Source organism: Tripterygium wilfordii, chromosome 21 (genome assembly GCF_013401445.1).
Source record: "Tripterygium wilfordii isolate XIE 37 chromosome 21, ASM1340144v1, whole genome shotgun sequence".
Taxonomy (NCBI): Eukaryota; Viridiplantae; Streptophyta; class Magnoliopsida; order Celastrales; family Celastraceae; genus Tripterygium; species Tripterygium wilfordii.
The window spans coordinates 12,384,164-12,398,965 of NC_052252.1; the positions used below are offsets into that span (position 1 = coordinate 12,384,164).

General features: G+C 37.9%; 3 protein-coding genes across 3 annotated transcripts; 2 read left to right on the forward strand and 1 right to left on the reverse strand.

Moving 5' to 3' along the window:
• Positions 1-3,276: 3,276 nt before the first annotated feature.
• On the forward strand, positions 3,277-4,251 carry LOC119987919. Its single transcript, XM_038832825.1, has one exon. It carries the CDS (start codon positions 3,277-3,279, stop codon positions 4,249-4,251), a length of 975 nt encoding a protein of 324 aa, XP_038688753.1.
• A 4,752-nt stretch (positions 4,252-9,003) lies between these two features.
• Positions 9,004-12,227, reverse strand: LOC119988098 (mitochondrial pyruvate carrier 4). Its single transcript, XM_038833013.1, has 5 exons — positions 12,080-12,227; positions 11,063-11,161; positions 10,761-10,813; positions 9,764-9,837; positions 9,004-9,388 (listed from the first exon to the last, which is right to left on the reverse strand). Exons 1-5 carry the CDS (start codon positions 12,132-12,134, stop codon positions 9,343-9,345), a joined length of 327 nt encoding a protein of 108 aa, XP_038688941.1. The 5' UTR covers positions 12,135-12,227; the 3' UTR covers positions 9,004-9,342.
• LOC119987920 (mediator of RNA polymerase II transcription subunit 11-like) lies at positions 12,161-13,832 on the forward strand. The gene is made up of 6 exons (XM_038832826.1): positions 12,161-12,219; positions 12,270-12,360; positions 12,421-12,483; positions 12,569-12,685; positions 13,135-13,339; positions 13,475-13,832. Exons 1-5 carry the CDS (start codon positions 12,161-12,163, stop codon positions 13,312-13,314), a joined length of 510 nt encoding a protein of 169 aa, XP_038688754.1. The 3' UTR covers positions 13,315-13,339; positions 13,475-13,832.
• The last annotated feature ends 970 nt before the right edge of the window (positions 13,833-14,802 follow it).

Here is a 14,802-nt window from a genome sequence, read left to right on the forward strand (position 1 = left end):
AAGAAAAGAAAACATAAATAAAAATTTAAAATCACATTAGATTCTCTTGACAAGTATTTAACACTAGTCATGTCAAATAATCCAAAAAACTACATTAAAGTTGACATGCACAAAAATCGAGTATCAACAAAACTTTTTGATGGGTCAAATCAATGTTTATATGTGTAGGTGGGTTTAAATAGCAAGTAGGGTGGGTTTATTTAGAAAGACCCTTTTCTTTTTTTTTCTTTTTTTTAGTATATGTCATGTCTCATCATGTCTCATCTCACATACATACACACACTAGATATATACATATACATATACATATAGGGCAGAGAATATATATATATATATATACATTTATTAATTTAAGATTTTCTGTTTGGTTTTTTTTATATATTATTTTTCTTTTTAATTTTTGTGTAAAGAAAAGAGAAATTATATTTTTTTATATTAATTTCATAATTTTGTAAGACATAGACAATAATTTATTCAAGCACATGAATAAAAGTTTTGGATGAAGATTTGATGAATCCACATGAGTGCATGTACATACAGAGCCGCCCATGCAGCTGCACAAGTATGCCTATAGTGAACCCATTCAGGTGTGATGGGAGGCATTGGATAATTCCTTGTCGAACCAACTTTGACGTAGTGATCACCATTTACGTGCCCTATCACATTGTATGCAGGAGCTGTACGTAGTGGTAGATATGTCCAACTCTCTACATGATGGAGAACATGCACTATCACATTGTATACAGAAGCAATCAATAGACCCATGTCTGGCATTGTCATCCAGTGCTCAAATGGTGCTGCAACATCATCTTGAAAAAAGTTCAGTGAGTGTTTAACACTGTATGCCCTCTCTTCACTGCCAAGTATTTCAACATATTGTTTTCAAAATGCATCCAACTCTGCCATCAGGTTATACCGAACATTGGGCCATTCATCTTCCCCATGACCAAGACACACAGCTATCGATCGAAAGCCGCAATTTCCATCAGCTTTTACATCTTGTACGTCCCTAATGTAAGGATGCAGTATAGCTGGAAACTGATCAATATAGGATCATAAAGAATAGTTTTCCTTTCTTAACATCGAACTTTTCTGTGTAGGGAGAGACTTAGTATTGTAAATTGAGGAGCAATTGTGTCTCTCTGGTTCATAAGATTGGAAAAAATCATACTAAAAAATCTTCGATTTGGGGCGTCCGAATATGGAACTGTGTCTGTGAGGCTCCCGAGTCTGAACAAAATCACTCCCATCAATGACATATGCTGTTGGATTGTTACGAGTGTTGGTGGCTACCTTTTTCTTTGTGGACGGAAGCCCTCTAGTGTTGGTCTTCACAGCCGGTTCACGAAGAGAAGTTGATGAAGGTCTGGATATTTCCCTCAATTTCCTTAGCCAACTGAATTTTACATGTCTTGGCTGCTGCTTGAAATGTTCTGTGAACATTTGTACATCAGCGTTACAGTCAATGTCATCCTCTTCAATCGACTGACATTGCATTAGGTCAAGCTTTCTCCAAAATTTATCAATGGCATCAAGCGGTACAGTATGACCTTCGCTCACGTACATGACTTGTTCGTGAGCACACGGTAGTCCATAGCTCCTACGAAGGTGACATCCGCATTTGTAAGCAATCTGTCCAATATCTTTTGATCGCTCAAACTCAATCAACATCAAATTCAACGCCTCGATTGAAACAAAACCACATAAATCCCGAAGTTACGGTATATTGAATCGGTGTTGGATGATGGTTCGACTTCTCTCAATGCTAGCTTTGATAGCTATGTCCTGAGACAAGATAACCTGATGAATCCATGACATGGATCTCTCCAAGTCTGACTGTGACGAGCACAAATATCTTTTCAGCTTGGCATGCTGACTCTTGACCCTATTAGTTATGTGGTTCCCGAAATGCAGATATCTGTCTGTCCAGGCAGATACAAGCGTCTCTTTATATGGTGTCAGCCACACATCTTTCAGATATTTCATCACTGCCAGGAACTTCTGTAAGACTACTTGAAGGCGTGCCATATTACTCATGTACGCGTTTTCATTTGCATTGATGGCTTGCACTTGGTTAAAATACTTTGATAGATATGCCATCTACAGAGTAGTTTCGAAACCTCGGGAAATACCTGAGCACAGGCTTTCATCAGCCCCAACTCTCTATCCGTAACGATAACTCGTGGGCTAGTGCATCCATGCATTGCAGATCGCAAACATTCCAAAGCCCAAGTATAACTGGGTTCTTTTTCTGAGTGTAAATATGCGAACGCTATGTAAAAAGTCTGACTAGTTGAGGTAACACCAACAGTTTCAAGGAGAGGCAACCCATACCTGTTGGTCTAATATGTCGCATCCATCAACCATACGTGTAGGAATGCACGCAATCGATCTAGCGAGCCAGGATGTGCGAAGAACAAATCTTCGAGCTCATTGGTTGCATGGTTTGCTCGATAATCGAAAAAGTATTCTTGGTCGTTGAGGAATGAGAACACAACTTGCATTTGTGATTGACCCGATCTCTCAGAGGTCCTGTGCTTCTTGCGTGCAGTATATATGGTTCTGATGGTGCTCACGTTGTTCGGATCTCGCTTTTTCAACTCCGTCAATATGTCCCGTGACTTGGCATTTTATGCAGACATGTCAACCATAATTTGAATTTCAGATTCAGAAAGCCGACCGGGGTATGGATGTCCCTCCATATATAATGCAGGATCATGATTATGCTCCGCACACACCACCTCCAACATCCAATCATCGTCTAGCTTCATTTTCCTCCCTCTCAATTTGAACGGACATTCTATTTTTTTGGTACCGATCTGTTTCGTTGAGGGTTTCTTGCTCTGGTAATTGCCACCACGATCACATTTGAATTGTAATCTGTGTTTTTTACCGAACCCACCAATATCTGATCTATAAATGATGATGATATATCCCAATTTGTGTCCGGTTTGTTGAACCCACTCGATCATCGATTGTCGCGATTTGAACACCTGATATGTTACAACATGAAAATGCAGCCGTTTCTTCTAAGGAGAACAACACTGGTTTGGGCGGGGATTCCTAGCGCCTTTTACTGTATAGCTTAGACCTAGTGATTATTTTATTCTTTATTTTCGGTCAATTTGTTGGTGGCTTATATATTGCTCTGTAAAGCTTTCGTTGTTTTTCAATGAAGTATTATCTTCTTCATCTCATATTGCAATTCTCTGTATCAAATCTTTTCATGGTATCGGAGCTTACTCTCTGATTATCAAATTTTCTTTTTTCATCATCATGTCTACCGATTTCACTGTCACCGAGGAGATTGCTGGTGTTACTGTAGATGTTACTAGTGTTCCTACAGGAACCCTTGTTGCCCAATCGGCTTCTTCAAATCCTATGGATGATCCATTTACTCTCAACACTACTGATTATGCTGTTAACAAGCTTATTTCATTAGTGCTCACTGGGGAAAGTAACTGTCATGTGTGGAGTCGCACTATGCTTACTGCCTTGGAGGGTAGAAATAAATGTAGTCTGGTCGATGGTACATATCCGACACCAGTTTCTGCTGATTTACGTTTCACTTCGTGGCGACGCTGTAATAGCATAATCGTAACTTGGTTGCTCAACTATGTTTCACCGGAGATTTCCAACAGTTTATCTAGCTCTACGACTGCCCGTGACCTCTGGTTGGATTTGAAAGGGAGATATGCCGCTTCAGATGACACACGGGTGTATGAACTTCGTCAAGCTTTGGGAGAGACTCGTCAAGGAACTATGAATGTTACGGAATACTACACCAAGCAAAAGGGGTTCTGTTATGAGTTGACTTACTATAACACTATTCCTTATTGTAGTTGTGGTGCCAGGGCACAACTACAACGCTATCAACAGAAGGAATACACCATGGCTTTCTTAATGGGCTTAAATGAGTGTTATTCCACTGTACGTAACCAAATGTTATCCATTGATCCACTTTTAAGTGCTGCACGAGCTCTTTCCATGGTTCTTCATTTTGAAAGGCAATTGATGCACAAACCACATTCTTTTTCTTCCAATGACATCTCTGCAATGGCTGTTACGCAATCCACTCCGGTTGACATCGGACAAGGGAGTTCAGCTACTCCTCAAGGGGGTAAGAAACCTTTGAGTTGTAACTACTGTCATAAGCAGGGACACAACATTGATAAATGCTACAAGTTGCACGGTTACCCTCCAGGACAACCTCGACAACAGTCTCGTTTTGGCAACAAGCCACGAAAATGACAAGGTTCATTATGCTAATCAAGCTGAACTTGAGCCTCAACCAAGAAATAATCATTCTCCTATGCAAATGTCACCAGAGTTATGCAATCAATTAATGGCATTTCTCAAAATGAATTCTACTTCAGGTTCCCAGCAAAGTACAAATTCACTCAACTACTCTGAAGCTACTTCAGGTAGTACTTCCAATATGTCTTCATCTTTGTCCACTACTTCCGCTGTTGTAGGTAATGCCATTCGAAATGCCTCTATCATTAGTAATCCTCCTCTTGTCTCTTGGTTAGTAGATAGTAGTGCAAGTGATCATATTGTTTGTTCCACTAAATTTCTCCATTTTTCTTTTCCTCTCACTAATCGCTTTGTTACTCTACCAAATGGTGAACAACATATGGTCACTCACATAGGGTCTGTTAACCTACCAAATTCTATAACTCTTCAGCAGGTGCTTTGTGTACCATCTTTTAGAATTAATTTGATTTCTGTCAGTAAACTTACTGCCGATCATAAATATTCAGTGACTTTTGATTCCTTTTCTTGTTTTTTACAGGACTCAGTCACTTTGAGGAAGATTGGAATGGGGAACATGCATAATGGATTATACTCTTGGCAATCTCAGCCAGTGACCGTTAATTCTGTTTTGGGCAACAAGACTTCATCCAGTAGTTCTATGTTATGGCACCATAGGTTGGGCCATCCTTCTGCATCGATCCGTACCCTTTTGCCACCATCTTTGCAGGAATATTTTGATCACTGTTCTGTCTGTCCACTCGCTAAAATGAAGCGAAAACCTTTTGGCCTTAGTGTATCTCAAACTAGCTGTGTTTTTGAACTCATTCATGTTGACATATGGGGTCCTCATTCCACCATTTCTGTTGATGGGTATAAATATTTTTTAACCATTGTTGATGATTTTAGTCGAGCTATTTGGATATATCTCTTACATTCAAAAGGGGAAACCCGAACTTTTATTTCTCAATTCTGCAAATATGTTGAAACTCACTTCAACTCACATGTTAAGACCATTCGTTCTGACAATGGGCTTGAATTCAACATGAAAGAATTTTTTGCTTTAAATGGTATTTTACATCAAACCACATGTGTTTATACCCCTTAACAGAATGGGGTTGTTGAACGGAAACATCAACACATCCTAAATATAGCCAGAGCTTTACGCTTTCATGCTCACTTACCTGAAACATTCTAGAGCTTCTGTGTTCTTATAGCAGTTCACCTAATCAATCGTTTACCCACTCGCAAGTTAGACAAATACAGCCCATATCAAATTCTCGTCCATAAAGTTCCTAACTACAATGATCTTCATGTTTTTGGATGTCTTTGTTATGTGGCAATTCCATCTCATGCTCGCTCTAAACTTCAGCCCCGAGCTCGTACTTGCATATTCTTAGGATATCCTTTTGGCATCAAAGGATATCGTGTTTTTGATTTACTTACTCATGAGGTTCTTATCTCTCGTGATGTGGAATTTTTTGAGACCAAATTTCCTTTCCAAGCATCATCCACCATAGTTCCTGATACTTCTGGAACTGATTCCATTTCTCATACAATGCCTGCAAATTCTGATAAACCAGTTGCACTTCCGCTGCCTTTTGAAGACCACATTCCTACTTCAATCACTCTTGACTCTTCTAGTAGAGATCTAATTTTGCCACCCAGTGGTCATCAACCTACTCTTTTAGACACATCTGTACCAGACTCCTTATTACATGACACTTCCAATATCTCTGAGTCTACATCCCATTCTATACCTCTTCGTCGATCTCATCGTGTCACTCAACCCCCAAGGTACTTGGCAGATTATCAATATCATAATGCAGGTTGCATGCCCTCCTCCAATGTTGTTCAAAAGACTGACTCCTTGGTCTCATATCCGATTAGTAAGTTTCTGAATTATGCAAATTTCTCATCTTCTCATCAATCTTTCCTTTGTGCCATTGCTGCTAATCATGAACCTGTGAGTTTTGCTGAGGCTTTTCAAACAGAGGCATGGTGTACAACAATGAAATCAGAATTGCAGGCCTTAGAGGACAATAATACTTGGGAATTAACTTCTCTCCCAGTTGGTCGTCGCACCATTGGTTCTAAATGGGTGTATAAGATCAAATATAACCAGGAGGGACAGATTGAACGCCACAAAGCACGTCTAGTGGCACAAGGTTTTACTCAAAAACTAGGATTTGACTACACTGAAACTTTTTCTCCTGTTGTGAAGATGGTTACTGTAAGGGTGTTTCTTGCTTTGGCTTCCATGTATAATTGGTCTTTGCACCAGCTAGATGTGCAAAATGCTTTTCTAAATGGGGATCTCCATGAAGAAGTTTACATGAAACCCCCTCCCGGATATCCGCTGTCGAATCCAAACCTGGTCTGCAAACTGAAGAAATCGATCTATGGCCTTAAACAGGCCTCGCGCCAATAGAATGATAAGTTTTGTTCCATCCTTCTTCGCTGTGGGTTCAAGCAATCCAAATCAGATTATTCTTTGTTCACTCTGCATAAAGGAGGTGATTTCATTGCATTGTTGCTCTATGTTGATGATATGGTAATTGGTGGGACTAACAACCAGTTGATTGCATCTGTTAAGGCTTATCTCAAATCTTGCTTTAAATTGAAGGATTTAGGTTCCATGAGTATTTTTTTGAGATCAGTCGTTCCAGGAAGGGGATTGCTCTCAGTCAACGAAAATATACTCTGGACCTCCTCTGTGATTCTGGTTTTCTTGATGCAAAACCACTTTCATCGCCTACTGAGTTGAACACTCACTTGTCTCGCAGTGATGGTCGTGTTCTAGATGATCCTTCTCTTTTTCGTCGATTAATTGGTCGTCTTCTATATCTCACTTTATCAAGACCTGATATAAGTTTTATCATTCACAGCTTGAGTCAATTTCTTCAGTCCCCTACAGATCAACACCTTCTCTGTGCTCATCGTGTTCTGTGATACTTAAAGAGTTCTCCTGGCCAAGGTCTCTATTTTCCTTCCATTCCTTCTTCAACAATTTGGGCATTTTGTGACTCAGATTGGGGGAGCTGTCCAGATTCACGCCGCTCTGTAAGTGGTTTTTGCATCACATTGGGTGATTCTCTTATTTCGTGGAAGTCCAAGAAAAAGCATATTGTTTCTCGATCTTCCGCTGAGGCTGAATATCGTTCAATGGCTAATACTTGTAGTGAATTGGTGTGGCTGTCTGCACTACTCATTGATTTTGATGTCAAGCACCATCGACCGATTTCATTATATTGTGATAGCAAGGCTGCCATTCACATTGGCACTAATCCTGTATTCCATGAGCGGACTAAACACATTGAAATTGATTGTCATTTTGTCCGTGAAAAAGTTCAGCTTGGTCTTCTCAAACTTCTTTATCTCTCTACAGCTGAACAACCAAGTGACCTTCTCACCAAGCCAATTACTGTTCGCCAGCTTCAATATTTGTTGCGCAAGCTGAACGTCATTGATGCATACCGTCCAGCTTGTGGGGGGATGTTACGACATGAAAATGCAGCCGTTTCTTCTAAGGAGAACAACACTGGTTTGGGCGGGGATTCTTAGCGCCTTTTACTGTATAGCTTAGACCTAGTGATTATTTTATTCCTTATTTTAGGTCAATTTGTTGGTGGCTTATATATTGCTCTGTAAAGCTTTCGTTGTTTTTCAATGAAGTATTATCTTCTTCATCTCATATTGCAATTCTCTATATCAAATCTTTTCATGATAATGTATTAGTTCTTATTAAAAATTTACGAATATTCATTCAACATAACAACAGAGCTCATATTTTGATTGATTAAAACATTATACCATATCAATTTCAAATTCACATCTATCGTTAACTTTGATATTATCGACCATTTCGTCCGCATGTTCGTCTTCTTGCTTTATTTCGGCTGAGATAAAATCACCCTACGAACAATATAATTTCCACTGAGTATTTATAAAAAAAACAACAATATAATTTACATCAGTATATGTATTTACCTGTTCACTTGAACAACTTGGCAAGTGGTTGTCGAAAATATCACTAAAGTAATCCATATCCACAATAGGTTCACTCTCTTTTTATCTCAAAAACAGACTACTTTAAGACTCTCTCTCGTTTTTCTCTCACACACTACTGCTATCTCTTGCAGCTTCTTAAAATACTCTACGAACTCTTCTCAATTTATAGACATATGTGTACACATGTACAGACAAAATATATTCTCTGTACTATACAGAGAATATATTAGGACAGAGAATATACAATGGATACCCATATACAATTGATAGATAGATATAATTGAAAAGTTATATATATATATATATATATATATATATATATGTTAGCATGACTTGATAAAAGGGGATCTAGGGTATGAGGTTTAAAGTAGGGGGGTTCTAATAGTGCTTCCCAAAGTAGAAACAGTCTCTCGTAAGATCTATTTGCCTGTCCCCTTATCCACCCACTGCAAGTGAGTCTTATGCATGAAAGTTATTTATTTTTTTGCACGAAAGTTTGTTACTTTTTTTTTTTTTACCTATTTGTACAAATGTTTCTAGTTCCACTTAAAACTTAGTTTGAAGGTGGATCTAAGCTGTCAAAATTTCTGGCAAATTCACAAAACCTGTTGAATGGCATACATTGTAAAACATAAAAGCTAAAATATAAAAGCAGACATCACGGAAACCGCAATCTTGTCACAAACCAAAACCTAACTAAAGATCAAGTAGAAGGTGGTCTCATATAAGTTGCCAAGATTGTACGTGAGAAAACAAATTTCTCATCGTTCTGCGCAATAAAATGTCAGTCAAGGAGGACGATAGCACATTCCCCATTCAAGGGATTGGGGGATGAAGAACACAAATTATTAATCAAAGGAGAATTTGAATCTTCAAATTGGCTTTACAAGCACAAGCACAATCACAATCCTCTTACAAATTTCGTCATCATGTAGGGCAACTTAGCTATCGAAAGCCTTACAATAACAAAAGCATCAATTACAATTGAAGTTGAATACTCCAGTTTGAGGCAGGGAGGTGTAACGCACTAACGTAGATCCATCACCCTTGGACAGTGAAGGGCAAGACAGATCTTCATTATTCTTTGGCAACAGCCGTTTCTGCCTCAGAAGAGTAGTCATGCCTAAAAATTATAAAGAGTGTTAAGAACACACCTTACAGCAATGCTTTGTTCAGGGACAATAAAATTCATGCAAGTAAACAGGAAAAACTTTCACAGCCGGATAAACCAGGGATAATTCTTATAAACTACCTAACAACACTTTACAAGTCTATGTTTCATGAAATATAATAAATCATCAAAATTGTTTACTCTTATTACCACCTTTGAAAATCCCAGTTAGCAATTTGGCATACCATATCAAGTTAATCATTGTCTTAACAAGTAGAACAAGAAAGAAATGATATCCTGTCCATCCTATTACGAAGGAAGTGAACATGAACATTTGTCCCATTTCCCTATGGAAATAAAAAAATTTGCAAACACAAATCAACTTACTTCAATTTGCGGGCAAGTTGGTACATGCCTGTCCCAGCCATTGCAACATTTACACTAAAGAGATTCCAATTCTTCTGCAATTTAGAATCAAGGATAAAAAATAATTATAATCATTTTTTCTGAAGACACCCTTTTTTAAGTATTTTCTGAAGACACTTATAAACAGAGAAATGGATTGCAGCAAAAGTGAAAAATTTCAGAACATTATTACAAGATTATGGACACTAGAGTGATGCATCAAGAAACCATGAATCAAGGCCCCAACAAAGGAAAGAGTGGAAACAAATATTTAACCAAGCATAGTGAAATCTTGTCTGTGTCTTCATACTGTCAATGTCAGAAGATTGGAGGTAATGGTAGAATTGGGAAGGACATGCCTCCCAATTTAGTCTTAACAAACTTATAGATAACCTTTTTGGAGGGGGAGCCTAACAAAGCCTCCTTGTGCTTCTAGGAGGGCAAGCATGTGCACTTTGATCAAGGTGTGCAGAAGAATACTAGAATGTGGCAAATCAAAAATCATTGCAGAAGCATCATTTCAATTGAAAAACTGGGTCAAGCTAGTTTAATATCTCCAGAAAATTTCTCAATTTAATTTCCTAGCACAGAGAACAATACTAAAGGTTATCGACCAAGCAAACAAAACTTCAAGTGTTTCATCTACCCTTTGATGAACTTCGTCATATAAACAAATCCCTGGTGGTCCAATATTACCCTTCTCCTCTCCCGACCATGCCCTATATGTTACCCGCACCCTCTCACTCAGAGACACACACTTTCCAATGGAGGATTGGCAGCGTATGCAAAAGTTTGCAGTATCCAACTTACAAGATCCAAGAAAGAACGTATTCACCGTCAAAGATATGCTTATATGGACCATAAAATATATGATAACAACAAGATAAACGATGCAGTGCAAACAATCCAATGTCAAAGCTACTGCATCTCATGTGTGTCATGCTCCGACTCAAGCCATTTAATCAATAATAAAACTCACAGGAGTGATTACTGTGCTGTATCGGGACCAGATAACTCCGGTGCAGGTGACAGCTGGAGGCAATGGAATGTGCAACAAAGAACCATATATTAGATTCTAAATGATAAGGACCTTCAGGTCTTTAAAAGGAAAAATAGGGGGTAGTTATGTCTTTTTATCGTATTAGGGTTAAGGCTAGAATAAAAGATCTGTTATTTATCACTATGATACATGCTAAAACTAGTTTTAGAACTGAATGGGTGTATATACATGTAAGAGTAAGACTAAAAAAGTGTAAAATTATACAAACAATAAGTCCATACCTATTTGCTGGGGATACGAAATTTTCTCAGGTGGTTTGTAGAAGTCAGCAATATTAGCAATGGTGATCCCCCATTTGAAAGTTGGCGCCCAAAAGTGGACTGCATTGATAAAACAGCTGAGTCACCAATGCAAGGAAAACTCTTCTTGTAGTTTAAACATCAGCCAAAATATTGACTTTAGAGGATTGGTTGTGATGGATTCATGTAATCAGCCTCAAAATTGTTTTTTACAAAGGCTTTGATAATAATGATGATGGGCCAAAACAATTCCACACAACAAATTAGCAAAGGAGAATTTTTCATAGCCTTGAAATGGGTAATCTAAAAGATAAAAAAAATTGTGACCTATTGCAGACCCTAGCAAACGAAACAGATAAGGATAAACCATTTCACTCAGCAAAAACAATTTTTTTTTTTCATTTATAGTGTAATTCAGGCATTCAGCTCATTCTACAAGTATGAATTAACTCTGGAACCATCCTCACTCAAAGAAATAGTATATTTTCTCGTACTCTCAATCTGTTAGCTTATATTCAGCTGATAATTAATGCAAAATTCTCGTTGGCGCTCTGAGAACATACAGCGCACATAATCCAAAATCTGAAGATAGATTTTTGTTATTTTCTGGATGTTTTCATCTTCCAATTGAACACTTTTATTTTTTGAGTATTCTCGGAGAAGATTATTCTTTTTAACATACGTATGTGGATCCAACCACAAACAAGAGGTCTTTCTCCTTTGCCCCTCATTCTTCGAGAATCAGAAAGATCATTTTCAAGATTGAATTTGTTCATTTTGAATCAGGGCTCTTCTACTTCACTTTTTTTCTGAAGATCTAAATAATAGTATCAGAGACTAGATCTAAAAGCAACTGATTTCATAGCTGGGACACTCATAACCCAAAAACGCGAGAAGAAACATCGACTCAATCCAATCGCCAGAAATGTAAGCGAACGAATAGAAAATCAATATATAAATCAACCCAATCGGTGGATATGAAAAAAAGCCAAATTTTACTAGTTTTAGGGCCGGCTGGATGGTTCCACAGAGCTTGGAGCTTCGAAGTTGCCATTGAATCTCCTCAATCTCTCGACGACTATGCACCAACAACAAATGGAGAAGAAGTTCAGTGAAGAACTGCCGGTTCAAAGCAACGCGTTACTTTGACGAATTGGTGTTTTAATTTTTAAATTGACCGACATGTTAGTCGGCCACGTAAGCATTACGTTCGATCACTACGACGTCGTTGGCATCGCAGTTTTCGCTTGTTGAAACTGCGTCGTTTTAAACATCATCATGTGTGTGCCTTATTAGCTCCTTCAAGCGGGAGACGGAGAGCGAGAGCTGTGGTTTCGTAGAGCCTCTCCTTGGATTCGCAGACTCAAAACACGTCGTTGCAGCGGCTTCAAAATGTCGAAAAGGTAAAAGCTTAACCACTTTTTTTCCGAATTTATTTTGTAATCACTTTGTAAAGGAAGAATTCGAACTTTTCTTCTTCTGGTGCAGAGAGTCGTGAGGGTTTTGGAGCTGGCCGGAGGGGTCATGGACGAACTGGCCAGCCCTACTGGTCCCAGAAAGGAATTTATCAACAACGATTGTCGCGAGTTCATGCAGTTGATCAAGGCAATTTCATTTATCCTCATCGAGCATAATTCATTTTGCTATAGATGTCGCAACGTTCGTTCGTTTTATGTTGATGGATTTACCCGTATAAAGCATTGTGTTTGAATTTAAAGATTAAAAGGAAAACGTAATTGAATTTTTTTCAGTGCATATACTGCACTGCAGGTTCTCCTTCAAGTTCAGGAAAGATGGATTAGATCTTTTTGTTCATGTATTCAAATTTTTGTATGTATTTGTGTTTTCTGTTCTTCTGAGCAATTGTGTGGTTTGATCAATTTGCCGAGGAAATTTGCATTTTATGGTCTAGCCAATTCTAACTCAATACTGTTGAACTTAATTCATTGTTTTTTCTTTGAGAAATGCATCATTTTTGTTCATGATTTGCTGTCACTGAAGTTTAATCCAAATTAACTAATTGTCCATTTTTTTCGTTGTATTGATTTCTATAGGATATTCAAGTGACATTAAGGGAAGAAATCAAAAGTGCATGCGAGTACCGTCCTTTTGAAAAGTGTGATTACAGGTCAAGAATATCCAATGAAATCTGTTGCAAAAAATTAGAGTATGTGATGTTGCAGCTGGATGGGATGAAAAGAACCATTGATGAGTATTATCAAGTTGAAGTATGAAACTGCATGTGTTACCCATTTGTAGGTGGGTTGAACTCTCTTTCTTTTCTTTCCTTTTGTTGCTTTTGAGAGTGAGTGGTTTAGAGATTTGATGGCTCCATTCCTTGAAGAGATTAGATATCAATGCATCTGAATAATTGTTTTGACATCCTCTCTGCAGGATTATAAAGGAAGATTGGATGCTCTGTGCTTCACCTTCGTGCCTTCGTGGCATTGAAATCTTGAGGAATGCAAAGATGACTTTTGATTCGAATCAATGCTTCCTTTTGGGGTAAACCATAGTTGTCATCGGTGTATACTGTTTTCATTCCAAGCTGCTTGAATACAAAAGCATAGGGTGGATAATGGAATTTTGAATTTCTTTCTGAACCATTTTACTTAAACTATGCTGTCGCGATATGTCCACTGCAAAGTCAGGTGGTAGATGGATGTGATTATATATTATTTTTGGACTAACAACTCCCCAATTTTTCTACTAATATCTTGTGATCTTGAGGTTGGTTTCTCTCTTATGGAAAGTTTTATTTCTTCTGTGAACATTGATAGTCAAAAGGAGGTGGTTGTTTAAAGCTTTCTGTTTCTTTACCAAATGCTCATTTGCGCAGCAACAAAGCCAATTCTTCTTACTAAAGCTGTGTTAAGTAGTCCCAACTTTCTTCATGATCTCCCAGCCCAAATTTCCTTTTTCTTCTGGAAAACTAACTCCGATGGCCCAAAACTTTAGGGCATAGCATCTCATGAGCTATGACCCAAGACCTTCAGACACAGTAACTTAGCCATGCATGTTGGTTGGTGGTGGCATGCCCTCAAACAATAGGAATATGTGTCTGCGTAGAGGATCATCAGGGTGACCACCCTGATGATTAAAGATGAGGAATGAGATCTACTAGCCTATAATGGTGATGATTTTGTTATGCGTGTTTGCATAATGTAGTGAAAGGATGTATCAAATTATCAAAAGACGGTCAAATTATTCAGGTGTAGTAAATTTTTATGGGTTGTATTATCTGATGCTGAAACCCAAAATGGTTTAAATTCAAACAAATGTCGACCTAGGTTAATTGAATCCAATAATGGATATACTGACAATTCAGTGCTCGTTGCATTTGTTGTAACATAAATTCTATTTTCTGAATTAAGACAGTTATTGAGTTAATTTTCCATTGAGAAATTTTATTTGTACACCAGTTTACACTGCCTACTTCAATCTTTTAAGTTTACACTTTACACCCAAAATTTAATGACTAGTCTAAAATACCCTTCTTTTGTAAAATGTGAAATAAGAATTTGTTGTTGTCTGAGCACATTATTATACAGTAAAAGCCCATAGGCTTTTGGCTTCTGAAGAATCAAATCAATTGCAATAATCTGCACCAATTCATAATAAGTGACGTGACTGTCAATAAAATTAGAGATTTTAATTTGATAAAGAGAAGGGTTTTTACCATGATTTCACATTCAATGTATTCATCGGCGACAGCCTTGCAG